At 42.8% G+C, this 19,564-nt stretch overlaps 1 protein-coding gene and 1 long non-coding RNA gene across 9 annotated transcripts; both read right to left on the bottom strand.

Moving 5' to 3' along the window:
* Positions 1 to 606: 606 nt before the first annotated feature.
* Positions 607 to 3,730, bottom strand: LOC120369753. Its single transcript, XR_005583379.1, has 3 exons — positions 3,616 to 3,730; positions 1,996 to 2,118; positions 607 to 667 (listed from the first exon to the last, which is right to left on the bottom strand). It is a non-coding gene; the product is annotated as an uncharacterized LOC120369753 (long non-coding RNA).
* Positions 3,731 to 4,184: 454 nt separating this feature from the next.
* Positions 4,185 to 19,013, bottom strand: NME5 (NME/NM23 family member 5). 8 transcript variants are annotated; one of them, XM_039483405.1, is made up of 6 exons: positions 18,880 to 19,013; positions 12,949 to 13,115; positions 8,172 to 8,377; positions 7,773 to 7,873; positions 6,327 to 6,445; positions 4,185 to 4,390 (listed from the first exon to the last, which is right to left on the bottom strand). In XM_039483405.1, the coding sequence occupies exons 2-6, from the start codon at positions 13,075 to 13,077 to the stop codon at positions 4,310 to 4,312; spliced, it is 636 nt and encodes a 211-aa protein (XP_039339339.1). In that variant the 5' UTR covers positions 13,078 to 13,115; positions 18,880 to 19,013; the 3' UTR covers positions 4,185 to 4,309. The 8 variants fall into 8 exon arrangements, with proteins under 8 accessions (XP_039339339.1, XP_039339342.1, XP_039339337.1 ...); XM_039483408.1 differs by lacking the exon at positions 18,880 to 19,013 and adding an exon at positions 18,505 to 18,846; XM_039483403.1 differs by lacking the exon at positions 18,880 to 19,013 and adding an exon at positions 16,220 to 16,310.
* Between the last annotated feature and the right edge of the window lie 551 nt (positions 19,014 to 19,564).

Raw genomic sequence — 19,564 nt, 5'->3', positions numbered from 1 at the left:
CAGGACAAGACTATGTAAATGTATCTTTTTAACAGGTAATGCAAACTATTTCATACAATAGCATCGCCTTGCTTCAGCTGTGAAACATGCTTGTGAAGTAAAACTGAAGAGAATTCTTGGTCCTTCAGTGTTATCATTAGAATATCATTTGCCCATTTGTCTGTAACAATGCCTCACCTCTGATTGGGAAGACCAACAAAAGGCTCTCCCCTGAGCTGAGAGCAGGAGGTAATAACACAAGAATTTGGCAGGCATCCTCTCTCTGAGACTATGTATCAATCATGTTGCTGACACACCAAGCCCGCAGTGAATGGATCTCCAGAAAGCTCTCAGTTCTGGGCTACCCGAGGCAATGGTGCGCCTTGCTGAAACAGAGAAGTGCACTAACCTTTAAATCTAATCAACTACCTATTTCCTGCGATGCTCCAGTCCTTACATATCACATTGCTACCTTGGTTTGAAAGCCAAGTGTGTTTTATTAAAACACAACATAGCAAGTAATGGAAAATGGCATAGAAAGGAAAAATCTTTGTGGTTAATTTCCTCCTGCTCTGTATTGTCCTTGTCATTCAAGCCTTCACTTTAATAAGTTAGTAGATGAGATGGAGCTTCTGTTGCCAGCGTTGCCACTTACTGTGTAACCTTGGACGTGTCACCTAAAAGTAAACTACAAAGGAAAAACAATAAAAATGTGTTTTGCATTTTGCTTCGGCTTTAAGATGTGCCAAGAGGTTTGTTTTTTTTCCTTCCCAAAAGAAAACACCCAACATGTTTTCTGCTCATGTTTTACAATAGAAAGCTCAGAGGAAGTGGAGATTCAAGGGCTTGGAATTTCCAGAGGACACTCGATTGCTGGGAATGGCCATAGAAAACTGCAGTTTATCCTCCAGAGTGAGATGACTTATCTTAACCTGACTGCTCTGGTTAAGCAAGTTCAATAAAACCTCCTGTGTCTGCCTCTAGATAGGATCAGCTGTTCAAATGTAAGACTGAAAAGTAATTTGGTTGCTTACTCTGCTCCTGTCATATCAGTCAGTTTAATCAGTTCATTAACAATGTGATGACTTGCTTAGGCCTCTAGTCCCTAGAGGGTGTGCAATATTAGTAACTACTTTATTGGGGGAAGAAGGTGCTACTAAATGGTCCTAAGAATTATTTTTCTCCTCTAGTTTTAGGCGAGAAATATGGATTAGCAAATACCCATCTAAGTCTCTCTTTTCCTCACAGATGCTGAAGTAAAGTCATAGCTTTTGAGTAATGACTCCATCTGTGGAACTTAGTTCACTCAGAAGGCTGTGAACTCTGCCTCCTAAACTGGTCGATATAAAAGCAAGAGGGGAAGGGGCTTTGCTTGAAGTTGCTACCATCTTAGAGGGTACGTTCAAGGCTCACTGCAGTTTACGTAGGCTATTCTTAAAGAGAAGAAATCACTTATCAGCCAAGGTGGACCGATGAGCAGCCACGCACTCCAATTTTGCTGGATCTGCAGTTCCAAGAATAGCCTTCATGACATGTGGTAGGAAACAGACTGGATTTCTTGCAGGAGGATGATAGTTTAATTTTTGTTGAAAAATGGTCTAAATGTAAGAGGTTAAACTCCTTGTTTTATAGATCTAGGCTTCATGAGCTGTATTCCTGCATGTGGGTAGAGAAATAAATCTAAACAGGCAGTGTAACTATTTTGAGATAGTAAAGAAAGATTCAAGTACCACCAGACCCTACATGGTGTATGTGCCAGGATTGGTTCCCCTCTCCAATGTCAGGTCATAGTCATGCCTTAGCTTCTTCTCACCTTTGGGTAGCTGGGCTTCAGTGAGTTGGTGATTTGGTGCTTACCTCACCCACCAAACCAATAAGAATCTGGTGCAAATAAAAATCTAAGTCAAAATCCAAATGAAACAGCACAGTCCTTCAAACCTGTCTCTTGCTGGATCACAGCCCTCCATTGAAGATCTGCCCATCTTTTCACCTCTCCAGGGTGTAACAATATCTTACCTCCTAAGACTCCAGCTTCTTGTCCACATCCTGCCCTCTTGGTTGTAGAGATTTTTTTGTATCATTAGGTGGCACTGTGGAGAGCTTGGGCCCTTCCATTACTCCAGGATTCAGCCTTGGAACCTGAAAACCATGGTCAGATGTCTGTCCTCAAACGCCAAACTGCACTGTTTCCCAGGGCCACATGCTAGGACACCTTGCTTTTAAGTCTTCTAGGCCTTCTCCCAATCTTCGCCCTTGGGCCACCTTAGTTTTCCAGGTTCTCCCTACTCTTTCTGAGTTTCTCACTATTCTGAGCCAGAGGCAGCTCTTTTATATAGCCTGACATTTTCTCCAAGCAGGCCTCACTTCCAGTCTGCAGTCACATGACCTTCCAAGGACTACAATTTCCAGAAAAATCAGTCTTTAAGAGGCTGGTACTTGGAACTTGCATGTGCTGGACCCATAGCGCACAATGTGACAGTGAGCCATCCACGAGAAGAAATTGGTAACTACTTCTTTGTAGGGTTATCATACATCTGGACTTTCCCAGACAAAGCCTCTATTTTAGCCTTTAAATTAGCATCATCAGCTGCTTCAAACCTTAAAGAGTAGGACTCCTATATAGAGCTGTGTGAATTACTGATTTTTCAGTTTCGTGGCTTCACTAAAAAACAGAAAAAAAAATCAACTTATACTGGTATTGTCAACTCTCATGATATTTGGTTTTCTTCTTAAAGTCCCAGATCCTGGGGTCATGGGATTATGGGAGACTTTTTTTTTTTTAAATGAAAGTGGAGTTGATTTCTAGTTTCCCATGGTAGAGAAAAGCTTTAAAATGTGACCTCCTATAGACTCAAAAGACACGTAAAAAGCACCCAACATTTATTTATTTATTTATTTATTTATTTAATTTTTTGAGCCTGACCTGTGGTTTTTGAAAGCTTTTAGTTGGCATTACTGGCTTGTGTTAAAAAGTCACACTGTTCTAGTATGTGCACAACATATCAAAGTTCAGATATCTGAAAATTAATCTAGCTACTCCAGTAGATAGAAGAAAATACCTAACAGGAGGACATCTTATCTTGATATAATATTCTGTGAATGTGGACAACTCATTTCTTAATCAATAAAAGCCCCCTCCTGCCATGGGAGCACTAAAGCAGCATGTAACACTGCTCATCTGGCTGGCATGGAGCAAGCATAGCAGAATTGCAAAAAAGTTTCGTAACTGTTATGTTCAATGCATGCTAGCCAGGCAAACCATGAATGGACTGAGTACTTGTATAGAAAGCCTAAAGGAAAAGGTGCTACTACAATATCCTAAATCAGGTTCCTTCCTTGAGAAAAGGCAGTAGAACAGGAGAATCAGCCTGTCACATTTTGAATAGTGTGGTTCATATCCCATTCTTGGTAAAACTTCCTATCTGTAGAATAAAATTAAAATTTTACTGTAAAAATTGAGATAATATGGAAAAAATCAGTACTCTAGGTATACCTTTAACATAACTAAGGTAAAGCAATTCAAGAACTCTCTCACTAAGGATAAGATTAAATTTAAACACTTCTTCCTACTAGAACATGCTGAAACAAAAATTGGAGATGGAGTAAACTATGGATCTTTATCAGAAATACACCTACCTGTGGCTTTTAATTAGAAATCTTGGGATTTTGATTCGTAACTCTCTACCATTAGCTGCCAGTTACTGAAATCTGCCTTGAACTTCTTTCCTCCAAAAAGTATCTTGACTAGAAACTCAGACACAAATGAATCATATTATTTCAAAGTAATTTTGCCACTTGTCATTGCTGATCAAACCACTGTGCTAAAATTGCAGGCATGCATACATGGTTCTTGGACTGTATCTAGTCACTTAACATTATGTTGAGGTATAAGCAGATGCTGTAAGCAAGGCCTGATTTCACAAAGTACAGGTCAAAAGTGTCTTTTGGAAACAGCCACTTGAGTCACTCATTAGAAACAATTGAATTACTTTGGATGTACAGTAGTGTAAATAAGAACTTGGGTCTCTTTGGGTAGGGTAAACCAAGGCAGAGAGGGAAAATGTAACTAGAAAGTATGATGTCATTTATCACCCAGCACAATAAGTTGCCGCATGTGATTCTATATTTATTAATTTAACAGGAATAGATCCTAAAACAAATAATTACTAGTTCAACTTATCCAATGATTACTAGTCAATTTATAATTGGTTATAACACTAACATTTATTTCATGTAATAGTCATTACAAATTCAAAGGATACACTTAAAATGATACTAATAAGCATCTTATTTGATAGCGTTTAACAAAATCTCCATTGGATTTTCATCCTTAAGGTTCTTCCACGGTCATCCGCTGCTGTAGCCTAGGTTTATTGGGATTATGTTCTATCAACCAATCAGCAAACCAAATCTACAGGATGAAAAGATCTTCAATGTCACTTCTATAACTATATAAAGAAAACATTAAAAACCATTTCACTCCCATAAAAACTGACCCTTTTTATTAAGGGCACTATTCTGACACAGACACTACTAAATACACCCTTTGTTTGAGACACTATTAAAGTATGCAGAACTGTACATTCCAGTTTATAGTAAGCCATAAACTCTAGTTACCAAATTTGCCTTTTTAATCTACTACATATTGCTCTTCAGTCTTAAGCTGCTTAAAATCAATTTTAGACTTTTCATGTCAGGGATTTTCTCTATATAAGTGTTTGTTCAGGGGCATTTTAGCCCTACCTCAATACAAATAATAAGTATGAGGATTCTATTTTGAAAACACAATATGCACTCAAATGCTTACAGAAAAGTATTATTAATTGTGTCAGTTCTATCAACACTGCCAGCTACTTCAACATGTTGAGCCCTTCCTACAAAGTCAGTGTCACAACTTTCTACACTGCAATCATGTTTGATTATCTTACACTAACCCTTACAGGCAGGAAATGGAGCCCTAGAGAAAAGTCAACAAATGTGATGTTCTGGTACTTTTTGAAAACACAGCACATCATGTAAATTTTCTAGCAAACTGTAATGGTATCTAAGCACAAATGTGAGAGGCAGGAATGCCTGAGTTCTAATTCCATTTGCTAATGACTGACTCTGGCCTTAGGCAAATTACTTAACCTCTCTGCCTTGATTTCTCCATTTGTAAAATGGAGTTTATCACACATACTTGCATACTTCATAGGGCTGTTGAACACTAATTAGTGGATGTCAAGTGTTAAGTACTAGTAAACTGCTTACAGTACTGTGACGGGAGAGGAGAATTGATAGAGTAGTAGAAGGGAAATGGAAGCAGGGATTAGTATCAGATATGAACAAATGCTTTGTCAAGGGTTACAGACAGGTAGACTAAATAAAATAATCCTAGCAGGTTACAGGGAAAATCGAAACTGAAGACGCTAAAGGACTAAGGCACTGAGCAGATCTGAACACTAAACACAAAACAGTTGAATTCATACACAGTGACAAAAAGTGGTGCAATTGGGAGACAGAGGTTATAGGTTACTGCATTTTGCAGACATGATTAAAACAACAAGAATAAGTATTTCAGCAGAGGGAGAGTCAAGGCAAAAAGAACAGTGATGACAGATGTACCGACAAGATGATGTAGGAGTAAAAAGTTAGCATAGTTAAGGGGTAAGGAAGACTCCTAAATTTTCAACTTGAGAGAAAATTAAAGATTTTATGTCCTGGACCAAAATTCATGCAGTCAAATGGGAGTCTTTCCATTCACTTCAATGGGCCTTGGATAAGATGCTTATTTAAGGGGACTAATGATGACAGACGGTCAAGAGGCTTAGTGAGTGACTTGGGCCTTTATACTGAATTCATTGCAGCAGTATAGCTGACTTGAAAAGGGGTCATAAGAAACTGTTGGACACCTGTAGATGGTTTCATTGGAGAACTGCTCAGGGATCAAAGTTTGTTAACGAGGGTGAACATGATCACATGACCAAGAGAGTCCCTACCTAAGATAAGCAGTTAATTAGATATTACTAATTGTAGCACATATAGCAAAAGTTAAAATACAGAAATCTCTTTTGAGGGAGCTTGCATATATTTATTTTAAAAAAGCTGCCAAAACTTCACCGCATATTCTCTGCATTAGCAAACTGTCACAAAGCATTTAATGTCACTCATGCCCACTGGTTCCTGGTTTCTCCCAGTTAAACTAGGTAGAGAGGCAGATATATGACATCCTTGTACCTTAGCTGGCCCTTGATTTCTACCAAAAAAAGAGGCAAAGCAGCTTTCCTCGAAATATTATAAGGAACCATGAACGTCACCATAAAGCAAACGTAACACAAGGTAAGAATTTTGTATGACAGAGAACATACCAATGGATCTGCTGGTTTCTGCTTACAAAGCTCAGTGAGCCCAGCTAGTAGTGTAGGATTGACATAGAGGTTCAGGTAATCCTTAGCAGCTTGTCCAACTGGAATTGGCTCAATAATCACTGGAAAGAATAGCCAGGTGAGATGAATTATTGCAAAGCAATTTGCTTATAATGTTAAAAAATTACTTTCCTTCAAATGTTGATAACCGTGGTTATATTTTCCTTGTAATGGATAATACTTAACCTTTTGTATGGCTTCTCTGGAAGACATACACCATGACACAGAGCTACTGCAGTGTGTTGCCCCCAAAGCAATTCTAAGACGGATGGAGCTCCTGGATATTGTATCTTGGGTGATCGTACACTGGTGGTGGTTGTCCAGGGGAAAAAAAAAAAAGCACCCTTTAGTTGATTGGGGGAGAGGAAGAAATAAGACCAATTGAGGACCCACCCATTTCACTGGATATTTACTGGGCAAAGGAGAGTCCATTGGGGACTACTTCTTCAGTGCCCCATTACTGCTGTGCAGCTGGTTCTTGTCACCCTGAAGGACTTACATCAGATATTGCATTTTTATGGTGGGGCAAGGGACAGGAGGTAGAATGGTTTACATGGGATTCTGAAGAGGGAAAATGCATGATCTCCAGGGGAAAAGAGAGACTAATATTCATACTAAAGAAAGACCTGCAGCAGGCTTTGAGACAGGTTTTCAAGTGGTTTGAATTCTGTTTAAACATTGTTCCAACAAAAATGGTTTTAAACTCAGGACCACATGCTACTCCTGTTTGGTTTTCTGGCGTAGTGGACAGGAAACTCCATGAATATCTAATCATAGATTTTCCTTAGAATCACTCCTTTGAGGATTGTGTCATCTTTCCCCTCAATCTATGGAACAAGCAAAGGGCTCTGTCCCTCAAAGCTCACAGGTGCCTTTGTCCACGCCAGTTGGAACTTGGCTCCTGAACTGTACTGCCATGTGACCCTCCACCAGTAGATGAGCATGAATCCTCGTACCCCAGTCTCAGAAGAGGGAATTCAACCATATCATATCAACAGTAACTCCGGGGCAGATTCACTTGGAAAGCCACTCTGCTCCCAGTGAAACATGCTGAAATGAAGTAGCTCCGTGGTTCCTCCCATTCCCTGAATTTGCCTGCCTCAATTCCAATGCTATACAGGGGCATTTGCAGTATCTATGAGGCAGAAGGGAAATTAATTCGCAATCACTGTGATTCGGGTGGCTCGTCAAATACATTTTGCTATTTTTTGCTCCACATGGCATAGCAGCTCAGTCATACTTTAGTTAGTCAATGAAAACGGGGCCAAACTGTTCTAAAACATTTTTCAAACCCCCTTTATGAGCCTAGGTTCTATACTGAATGTTTGACTACCGACAGGTAGGAATAGGGCAGGAGCCATACACTCCTAAAGACTACTTGCAGTTTACCTTCAGGAAACATGAATCGAATTTCTCTTTCTGCTGAAGAAAATCGGATACTGCCATGAACTGCATTCCTCAGATCATCTGTCCCATAGATTGCTCTTAAACTAAAAGCAACAGAGAGAAGTGTTTGGATGGCTATCTCAAATCCCTTCCAAGTATTTACATTCTCACTCAGATTGCAATAAATACAATAAGTGAGGTTTAATTAACAAAATCTTACCAGTTAACAAAATATTTTGGTTTTTTTGTGCCATAATTTCAAAATGAAAAAGGTTGGCCCAAACCTTTATTAATTTTGTACAGTAAAGGTGAAATCCTCACCCTAGTGAGGTGAACGGCAAAGCTCCCTTTGACTTCAATGAGGCCAGGATCTGACCCTAAATCTATTCTTCAGTGAGTTACCTGTCAGGGTATGTTTCCTTAGCTCTTATGCTATTTGATGGTCCAATCAACTCTTTCCAGTAAGCGATAGCATTATGTCTGGCAAGAACCATAGCAACTAAAGGCCCAGAACTCATATACGCTGTTAAATTAGGAAAAAACATTTTGCCATATTGATCTGCATAAAAGTTGCTGCATTGCTCTGGGCTTAGTTGGAGCTTTCGTTTCTAGAAAACAAAGAAAAGGAAAAGGTAAGCTTCTATTTTAAGCATATACTATATCAGGGGTCGGCAACTTTTCAGAAGTGGTGTGCCGAGTCTTCATTTATTCGCTCTAACTTAAGGTTTCATGTGCCGGTAATACATTTTAACATTTTTAGAAGGTCTCTTTGTAAAGTCTATAATATATAACTAAACTATTGTTGTATGTAAAGTAAACAAGGTTTTAAAAATGTCTAAGAAGCTTCATTTAAAATTAAATTAAAATGCAGAGATCCCCAGACCGGTGGCCAGGACCCTGGCAGTCTGAGTGCCACTGAAAATCAGCTCACGTGCCACCTTCGGCACGCATGCCATAGGTTGCCTACCCCTGTACTATATTATTCATGGATGAACAACACCAAGATTTACATAAAAATGCTACATTACAGAATTTATATTTTCCAGCACTTGTAATGAATTACAACTCTCCAATGTCCTATGTTAAGCTATTCATCAGCAGCCATTATGTCTTCTTTAAAACATGCTGAAATGTGACAAAATGGTATTGTGGGATCTCATGTTTGTCTTAGTAGCTTCTACACAAAATCTCAGCAACGTACAAGTAAAACATTTTTTTTCTGACTGCCAACCCTGCAAGCTCAACTGGGGTCTGAAAGATCAGTTATATTTCTGTCTCAAGTAGTAACAAATATTCCGCAAATGGAAGTGTCAATTTCTGTTGATGTACAACTGGGCAAATAATCCAGCTCACTCTCCCAGAGCTGTACTGGTTCTGCAGCAGTGCTTACAGGAGTAAAGAGTAGTAAAAACTTACCTTTTGTCAGTAAATTAAGCAGACACAAATCAGAATATACACAAGAGCAGGTCGTCTGAGTAAGAAGATGTCATTTTAGCCATTTTCTAACCATAAACATACTATGGCATTTTTTAAATTGATGTTTGATCTAATGCATTATTCTAATTAGACTCTATACAAGAAACTGAAATGTATTATCAGTGGTCTGTGGTTTAATTATTCAGCTCACTAGTACTATTTTGCACTTTTATGCAATCTTCTCTTCATCCTAGACCACTACCTATAGAACGGTTCTATTTTTCATTCAAAGTATATACATTTGTATATTCTCCAGAATAACTAACTAGCTTGCAGATAGCAAGGATTAAGGCAATTATCAGTGGGTCAGATGATCAGTGGCAGATTATTAGTGGGGAATGAGCAAGCATACAACATTCACTAAAGAAAGCAAGCAAAAGAAATTAAAGGAAAATTTGTGCTCTTTGAGTCCAACCCTCTGACATATGGAGCACCTTCAGTTACTATTGACTTTAAGGTTGAGGTCACTGGGCACCTCACAGAAAGCTTTAAGCACCGTATGTTACCAGGTCTCAGATTTTATCTTTGTGAAATTTGATGCATTACATGCAAAGCAAATAAAATATATGTTTGGAGGGGGAGAGGGACTTTGCTGATGTTACTAAAAGTGATACAAAAAATGTAATTTTGGGGGAAAAAAAAAAAGTAAAGTTTTCTAGTCCTCGCTCCATTAAAGGTTCATATATAATTCCATAGCACAAATAACTATACTTGACACCTACTATTTTAGTAGCTGGCATTTAATAGGCTGAGAAGGAACATTTCAACTGAGCAGAATAAGAGGGTTTACTTGTCTATCAGGCTGTTTCTGAGCAGCTCAACTTGCTCCACTTAGGTTTCTGAACTGCCACCTCTAAAAGACAAAATAATTCAACACAGCTGTGTAATGGTGACATCTAGTGGCCAGGTCTTAAAATCCAATGAACAGTAATTACTTTAAGCCAGTGATACCCAACCTTTACAGCCCAAGAGCTGCACATATTGATGCAGAGGTCAAGAGACCACACTGTGGGGTATATCCTTGCTCCACTTTGCTTCTTCTGCAGTGAAAAAGGAGCAAATGCACCCTACCAGTCTGCTACTGGGAATTACAGATAGCACAGAGGTGGCTCTGCTGACTCTTATAACTCCCTCCCCACAGCTCCTGGAACATCCTTTGCTAGACATTTCCCTAGCCTCAACCACAGCCAGTTGATCTTCTGTCCAACTCCCACTGGGCCTCCAATGGAGTGGCAGGGAAGCAGGCAATGGAGGAGCCAGAGCTACTCTCTCCCCTGCAGCAGGTGGCCGGGTGTTTGGCAGTTGTGTGGCAGTAAAGAGATAAACACTGCTCAGAATGCTCCTGGTTCACATCAGAGCTGCTCTTGAGGCTGCAAGGGAAGGTGGTGCCTCTGCTTCCATCCTGAAGTGACAGGGTTAATTCACTTCTGTTCTATAATGAGAGAGTTTAAAAACTGCAGTGACTGGGAAACCCATTGCAAACCAATGAATTGCAATGAACTTAGCAAATGCCCACAACAGAAAAGACTTGGTGAGGTTCTGCTGTATTCTTAGAAATGTGATTCAGTTTAAATTGTTGCTTAACACTGCACGTATCTGCACGGGTACAGAGTTTATTGGCAAACCCAATGTTTTCCCTGCAGCCAGCAATGTAGAGTCAATGTTTCTATGGAAGCTGCATTCTGTTCCACCTCTTGCAGCAGCAGCATAATTACCAGCTCATTTGTACTAACAGAATCTTTCCTTCTGCTGATGGTGGTTGCTGATATATAGAGTACTAATTGATTTTCAGATACTATGTTTTATTTACAGTGCTGGCAGTTAGAAGAGTCTTGTTCTGACTTGTAAACAGTGGTGCTGGAACTATGACTGCTGGGGGGTACTGCCGCACCCCTGGGCTTGAAGTAGTAATAACAAACACCAAATACATGGCTTCTATAGTTTCCATGATCACCATAAAAATTGTTCCACCATCCCCACTTGTAAACTAAGCCATTTTATATGGAACTCCCAGGTATAATAAATATGGAACCTCGGGATGCTATTGCCTATAGAACCCACTGAGGCAATAAATATGGAACAGCAAGATGCTATTTTTGAAATCACTTTTCTTAGGCGTGAGGCAATTCTCCAAAAAGGGCCATTTTTTCTGGAGTTTAATGTACCCTCATTTGAAAGCTTATTTTATGTATGTTTAGATGAAGCATGATGTTGAGCTGTCAAGTGGTGTCATAAGCCTGAAACTATAGTACCCAAAATGGGGAAGTGTCATTTTTTGCACAGTTCTAGACATACTACAACATGACTATGACTACAGGTTTTACTGTTTAAGTTAATTTCAACATCTTAATGTGGGGTTTATCAGTTACTGCTGTTTAGCATTTGGCAAAGACAGCGAATATCAACATTTTGCAATATACTAACATGGAATGTTTTCACATTGCATATTCTTAATTGTCAAAGTGTCGCAAGTGATTATAATAGTTTTCTATTTTTTCAGTTGAAATTGGCAGACCAGATCAGTCTAACACTGAACGTTGTTCACCAGTAACAGTAGATTGCATGCCCATAATTTGTACTGCATAGTGGGTAGATATAAATATGTGAATTCCTAAAGGAATGCTTCTTCATTTGTAAGCTTTTGTACATATAATGTAGCATCTAGTCTGCCTCATAGAAGGTTTTAATTTATAACTGCCTATGAATGCAGCACTAGCCTTTGAAATATTTTAGAAACTAGCTTTTGAATTCAGTGACAGTGACACTTATACACAGGTTAGTATTAGTGTTAGACAGGGGTGAAAGTAAAATGGAGCTCTTACTGGTACAGGGCTGCTCTGGCCGGAAGGGGTAGGGCCATGGGCAGAAGGGGGAGGGGTCAGCATCCCCCAGCCAGTCCATCTGCGCTCCCTGGCCCACGCCGCCTGGGGCTCCAGTGACTATTTATAGGGCCCGGGGCAGTAGCCGCAGCTGGAGCCCCATGCCCTTTTAAATTGCAGCCCCAGGGCAGCTATTCCTTTTGCCGCCACCATCCCCAAATCGGCAGCCACTTTAACTTCACTGCCCCTTTTGCGCCTCCCATTGGCAGCCCTGCTGGATCATCACTGCCCCTCTTGCACCCCCTCCCATTGGCAGCCCTGCTGGTATGGACCGAGCAGGGCCGCTGATGCGGGGCGCAAAAGGGGCACCGACGAAGACTGTGATAATCCACACCCACTCGACAGAGATCACAATGACGAACAAGATGGATGATAAAGATGTTGACTCGAAATGTCACCAGTGCTGTTACATTTCAATCATACTTGTACAAATGTATTAGATTTTGTTGTACCCTTTGGATTGTTGTCATGATGCTTTGAGGTCACAAAGAAATCCAAATTTATTTCTTGAAACAATACATAGATTCATTAGACTAACAGAAATGAACGCAAATATTTCACAGTGGCCATTTTAAAATGATGATGATGTTAGTGTTATTGTTTATCCCCATTTCTATGGTAATGGTACCAGGTGACAGCGCCACATCGTACCTCATCTTAAAGTAGACATAAGCTTTCAAATGATGCATGATATGTATGTGTGTAGAAAGGGTACATTAAGTCAACCAAATTGGTGGTGGTTGCATCTTGCTTATCAGACCATAAACAAACTTCAAATCAAAACCAAGAGTGTGCAGAACCTTGTTTCATGTACAGCATATTACCTGAACAATGGTGAATCCTGATCTGAGAATTATATCTTCTATTTCTTCTTCTTTGTCAATTACATCTGGTTTGATGAGGGCTAGGGTTCTTTCTACATAAATCTGAGGCTCAGGCATTAATGCTTGCATCTTTGCTTCAAGATTAAAATTCCAGTGCTTCTCCCTTACTGAAAAGACAGTGTTTTATTATACTTACATTATTGTTAGCTGAACATGCAATTACATACCGGCATCTTTTGTTATATTACCTTTCTAAAATTTGACAGATTACTCATACATACGAGATAGAAAAGGAATCCCCCACACCCACAGAGGTTGCTCAGAAAGCAACTCTATTACTGGGCCTGTAAGACCTTTCTGCCAAAGAAGGCCTATGAGGAAGACAAAGTCTGATACAGGTATTAGCTGATGCCCATGTGTCTGCTCTGCATATCTCGGCAGTGGAAGCACTTGCTCGTTTCGCCCATGAAGTTGCTATAGATCAGTAGTTCTCAACTTCTTTATCATTGTGGGCCACGTATGCAGCCCACAATGTGTTATCTGGGCCACAGGGGCTGGGTGGAAGGGCAGCAGCAGCCCGGACACTGACCCAGGACCCTGTATGGGGCCAGCTGGCTGCCCACCCAGAACCCCATCATGTGGGGCTGGCCAGCTGTCCTGGAGCCGGGCAACAGTCCCAGACTCCAGAGCTTGTGGGGCTGCTCCAGACTCTCAACCCTGCGGGGCCAGGCAGCTGCCCCAAAGCTTGCAGGGCTGGGCAGCTGCCCCAGACCCCTGACCCCACAGAGCCGGGCAGCTGGGTAGCCCAGACCCCACTGCACTGAGCAGTCGGGAACCCGCACCCCACACGGGCCAGCTCTTTAGCCCAGAGCTGAGCTGGGCCACAGCTATCTGCTAATTGGGCCGCACGCAGCCCACAGGTGCAGAATCGCTGCTATAGATCTTGTGGAGTGTGCCTTGACTCCTTCCGAGACTTCAGTAAGAGCATTCTTTGATTCTCGCAGCTTGCAGACCCTAAGGTAAGCTTGTTAATATGGTATCTGCATCAGGTTTTTCCTATTCCTCCCTGATTGCATCCTCAAAAGAGAAATACAGGAAAATTGCTGCCTCGGGTTAAGATTTTGAGGAAAGGTATTTGCTTTGAGGCTTATCCTCAGGAATCTGCTCAGGATGGATCTGGATTGTGACCACAGCCTTTTTGCACATGACCTCAAACTTCACAGGGGAAAAAAAAGTGTTACATTTTTTACAAGTCCTACTCAGATTCAAAGCCTGAAAATCTCTCCTTCCTTGGTAGAGGAGTCCAAGTCAAAGGACGGCACCTTCTGGATTTTTTGTACTTTCTTTCCCTTTTTAGTTTTTGGGCTTTTTTTACTTTTTGGTCTACTTTAAGAGGATTACTGCCTGGCTGTAATCAGGACACGATCTTTTGCAGCTTGTCTTGTGCACACCCCGGAGCTCTCTAGAAACTTCTCCCTCTGAGTCCTTCCCTTCAGTGTCCCACTCCCCCAAGCAGGGGACAGGGTCTCATTATCAGAGTTCCCTGGCTCTAATCGTGAGGGAAGGGGCTGGTTATAAGCCCTGCTTCTCTTCCTAAGGCGCTTAAGACCCATTTCAAGACTTGTGGAAGAGGACCAGTAGCCCTGCAAGGGTCTTAACTGTGTGGTCCTGTGTGACCCCTCAAGACTTACCTCCTCCTCTGCGTCATCTGGATAAGTCCTCCTCCTCCTCAGAGCCTCTCCCTGTTCTGCTCTGTGACTTTTGCAGTGGAGTCATGGCTATTTGGGGGGAATAGGGGCCCCAACATGCCTGTCTAACTCAGAGTCCTGTGTCCTAGCAACGCTAGGGTCGGCTGACTGGGAGCAAGCTGGACATATACCCTCTGCCAAGCCTGGGAAAGCTCCCTCACATATTGAGCACCTTTTCTGCTTTGCCCGGTACTTGCACAGCTGCTGTGCCATCCTAAAAGGGGGCAGAGGAGCTCAGTGGGGAAGCACTGCTCCAGGGGCTCCCCACAGCTGTGGCCTTGATGCTGCACAAACCCTAAACCACGCAGAAGGTTTGGAACAAAGAAAAAAAAAAAGCTCGCTATTGCCTGAAAATGGTTAAAAAAAGAATAAAGACCAAAAAAAGATTACAAGAAAACAAACTTCCCCTTGACTTCTGTGCCTCTGGGTAAGTGGGAGAAGGAGTGGCCAGCAAACACTGTCACAGCTTTGAATTGCCTTCAGAAACTGCAGCATGGAGGGGAACGCCCAGACTAGCAGAATTGTGGGAGATGCAGGGATGCAGAAAGTGCTCAATCCTGCAACCTGTAGCCACTCGGACTGGCCCACTGAAGCCAAAAGCAGTAAACCACTGTTCACTTGAATGAAGCCTGGGACCCTTTTACTCTGATCCAGATGAACTAAACTTCAAAGTCTCTCTCACTTGTACAGTACTATGCTCTGATGTTTAAATTAAGTGCTCAAGACAAGGTTATAATTTCCTAATCAAGCTATGTCAGGTCATTAATGAGCTCATAAAATAAAAACATATACAAGCAGTTGTGCTAGGGTCCAATCCAAAACACCTGAAGTACTTGTCCTGGCTGACGTGTCAAACCACCCGCGAGAAACGAGAGGCTTATTCCCTGAAAATGGATTTTAACTGGCGAATACTTCATTCATGGGGGATACCACAGCGGTATCCGTGCAGAAAAGAGCTGGTTCTTTATTTTAAACCATTTTGTTCTTTAACGCCGGGGTGTCACTGGAAGAAGAAGCAAGACGAGGGGCCGGATCCCGCAGCGTCTGGCGCTCCATTTGCAGTCAGTAGGGATGTGTGTGTCCGAGACACGTCGGATTGGACCCCCTCCCCGGCATGACACGGTAACGAAACCAGCCTCGCGCTCTCTCATCCAGCCTCACAACAGGGAGGGCCGCGCTGGGGAGCGCTGCAGGATCTGCCGCCTGAGACCGACCCACGGACCCACCCCGCCCCGCCCCCCTGCGGCGCTGCCCCTGCCCCTGGCGCACTCGTGCAGCGCTGCCCACGGGGAAGGGCAGGGGATTGCCGCCTGGACCCCGCAGCCAGCCCTGCGCCCAGCGAGCCTCAGCCCCGGCGGGTGAGCTACCCCCCCCCGAGCGGGTCAGCGCCCACGGGGCGCCCGGGGGTGGAGCGGGCCACTACCCCAACCTGCCCTCGGCCCCCACAGACCTTCCGCCCAGCGGCTCCTGCCCCGGCTACGGTTGCTAAGAGACCCGAGGCAGCAGCCGAAGGAGCCGCCCACCTACGGGGTCCGACGAGGTCCGTGCCAAGCGCGCGCTCGGTGCCTCAGAGCCCTGCGCTGGGCTGGGCCGGGCCGGCGTCTGGGGGAACGGCGGCGCCCGCTGCTCCAGACAAGTCCTCGCGCTGGTGGTTCCCATAGCAACGCATAAGGGCTGGTGGAGAGCGACTCCCTAGGCCCTGCCCCTCACTCCGCTTCTTCATTGCTCTTCCCGCCTGCTCCTTTTTCTGGGGCAGAGCTCCCAGCTGCCCCGTGTGGACGTGCAGAATCCGGATTTGGGACAAATCCTGGCACTCTTATGAAAAGCCTCGGGGGAGCTGCCAGAGTTCTGCTTGTTGCACCCTGGATGCAATGCTTATTTTATGCCAGGGCTGCGCACCTCTAAGCTTGGCCGTTCATAGCCCCAGCACCTCTGGGCGTGCTGCATCAGTTATGAACGTAAAAAAAATGCTTGAGCCCCGGCACCTCTTTCATTACAAATTAACCACTGCCTGGATGTCAAGTAGTGAGCAGGTGGCCATAGTCAGTCAGATGGAGACTCTCTGGAGATTGAGGTTTTGAGACAGTTTAGGTCTCTGGTGACAAAAGGTTTTGGTGTATTTGTTATTGAGACTTAAGTTTCACATCTCACCAATTTGCAATCTGGCTCATTTGAATTCTGCACTCAGGTCATACATACTATGAATTATTTATATAGTACCTCTGAGCTGGAAGGAGCCCCAAATGCTTTACTGTACTAACCATAAGCCTGGTCCTCAAATTGCAATTGAACGCTAAAAATCAATGAGAATTCTGCATGTGGAGCACCTGCTAGTTCATAACCTAAATATTTACAGCAGCCCTGCAGTGCAGCCACCTCTGGGGAGAGAATGGTAGTCAGGTGGTACACAACACAGAAGAGGGTACAGAATGGAAATCTTTGCCCAGTCTGTGGAATCCTATCCAGTGCACTTTTTGTAAGAGAAGAGGGTTTGCCACCCTTCTAACATCCTTTGCCATAATCTCCACTCCCCACCTTCTCTGGTACACTCTGTGTACAATAGGATGGGTACAATCAGAAAAAAAATCATACACTGGCAGGGAGATAAAACTAGAAGACACACTGTCTCTTCCATCTCTGATTTATAGGATATGAAAAACAAATGGTTCACTCCTGTTTAGTCTAAAATCAGCAAATGAGACGGTAAGCAGTGGAGTGAGCTAAAATACTAGTCTTCAATTTATAGAGAAGTGAATTCAATTTTGTTTTATCACAGGCAAATAAATGTATTGGTCGTCCCTTTCTGGTCCTTAGTGCATATTTGTCCATATGATAAGGCACTAGTTAATATGGTGAGATATTCAGCATCCTCTGGAAATACCCAGAGACTGGATTATCAGGGGTGAAGCAGGACAGGACAAAACTGAGATGGATAAGAGAGACACTATGCATACAGCTGAGCTTTATCTTTAGATACTGTACCAGACAAAGAATGTAAGCGGTTAGAAGAGGAATGAGGGTGGGGGGTGTTGGTTCTAAGTGGCCACAAGATGTCGCTATTGAGCCGCAGAAACCTGCCTCACTGTGTAGCTTGAAAAATAGCCTAACGTGGCAGTTAAGGTGTCTGCAACATTTCCGCTAAAATGTAGAATTCATCTCTACTATAAGAATTGTTTCTCATTTTTGACGTGTTCTGCTTGACCCCTGATAATCCAATCTCTGGGAATTTCTAGAGGATACTGAATGTCTCACCATACTAACTAGTGCCATATCATATGGACAAATGACTTTTCAGAACAGCAGTTTCTTGAGACTGATCTCAGAAACCCATTCCAGACACAAATATTAAAGATCCAGATTCTAATACCTTTTCTCCAGTTTAACAGCACCTTACTCAATAAGACTACTTGAAGTGGGGTAAGGAGATTTACTAGTGTGTATCAAAATCTAGCCCTTAAAGGACAAGAAAGGCAAAGAAACCTTTCCACCAGTTTCAGTTTCTACCCTGAACTACTCACCTAAGAATAGTCAGGTAAATACTCGACTTCTCTTATTTTTGTAGAATGCACAATACATTTTGCATTTCTATACCTAGTTAACAACAAATACTATGGACTTGATGCACTTGCAGCATACAGTTCTGTGCTACACAATGTTTTGTGGATGTATAAAATTGAGTTTAACATTAAAATAAGTACTGATTATAATATTCACCTTCATATTTAATTCAATATGATGATATATTTTCAGAAAATTACTGGAATCCACTACAAAATTTCTAATCACCCTGTGAGGGGGTGGGACTCACCACTATGGCACCTCCTGCTGACTGTCCCAGGGATTAGCTCTGTTAGCCAGTGCACCCTCTTCTGGTGGTGTCTCACTGCTGTCACGTCTGCTCCAGGACCCTCATCACTCCCAGGACCATGGCATCATTGTCATGACACAGCTCTCCAGCTGTGCCACACTCTGTGCTCAGCCCTTCCAAGGGAATGTACTGCAGTCCAATAATCCAGCCACTTCCTCAGTAGTGAAAACAGGGAAAGGACCCAGGCCCACCCACTGCTCTGGGTACTGGCCCAGGGATCCTGGAGATGACAGCCATGTGTTGCGTCTCCTCCAACTGCTCAGTCTATTGCCCTGGACCACTTCCCTACAGTCCTAGCACCTTCTTCATCCTTACTTCAGTTCCTCAGCATGACAGTCTTAGCAGCCATCCAGGAGCTTGCTCTTGCTCTCCTAATCCTACCCAGCACTGCTCTGTCCAGGATGCTAGCTTTCTTCCACCTGCAAGGCAGCCAGACCTCAAACTCTAGGGAGTTCTACTACTAAACCTGCTTGGCCCTGCAGCTCTTCTTATGTGGGCCTGCCTGGCCCTCATTGGCTGCTCCTTGCAGCCCCTCTCCTATTGGCTGCTTTCTCTCTAGGGCTCCATTAACCCCTTACAAGCCAGTGTTGGGCAGACACCCCATCACACTCCCACACCAGAATGATTCAGAAATGAGGGGGCTTTGCTGCAGAGTATTTAGGAGTCCTGGCTCAAGAATCAGGGCCTCAGTTATATATGTACACTATGTTTCTGTTCAAGATTTCTTTTCAGAGACTAAAAGGCTAAATATTTGAGACTCCCTGAGCTTCCCTCTACACAGAGGAAAGGTTGAATTTAATTACCTGCTTTCTCAGTTTGGGGGGAGGGAAAAAACAGGCATAAATCAGAGCAGGAACCCCTTAAAAGCCATACTAAATCTGTGAAATCCGTAATGTGATCTATATCTACAGTAGGCCAATATATACACATGACTGAATGCCTAAGGCCAGATTTTGCAGTCTTGTGAGCAGCCCCATTAAAGCCAATGAGACATGTCACA

This window comes from Mauremys reevesii, linkage group 8 (assembly GCF_016161935.1).
Source record: "Mauremys reevesii isolate NIE-2019 linkage group 8, ASM1616193v1, whole genome shotgun sequence".
Taxonomy (NCBI): Eukaryota; Metazoa; Chordata; order Testudines; family Geoemydidae; genus Mauremys; species Mauremys reevesii.
This window is presented reverse-complemented; position numbering and strand designations above follow the sequence as displayed.

Excerpts from the sequence above, each read along its gene's own strand:
- NME5 (XM_039483405.1), bottom strand. The coding sequence starts at position 13,077 with ATGCAAGCATTAATGCCTGAGCCTCAGATTTATGTAGAAAGAACCCTA. Across the intron at positions 8,378-12,948 it reads CAGGATTCACCATTGTTCAG|AAACGAAAGCTCCAACTAAG; the intron begins GTAATATGCTGT and ends TTTGTTTTCTAG. Across the intron at positions 4,391-6,326 it reads AGAAACCAGCAGATCCATTG|ATTTGGTTTGCTGATTGGTT; the intron begins GTATGTTCTCTG and ends TTCATCCTGTAG.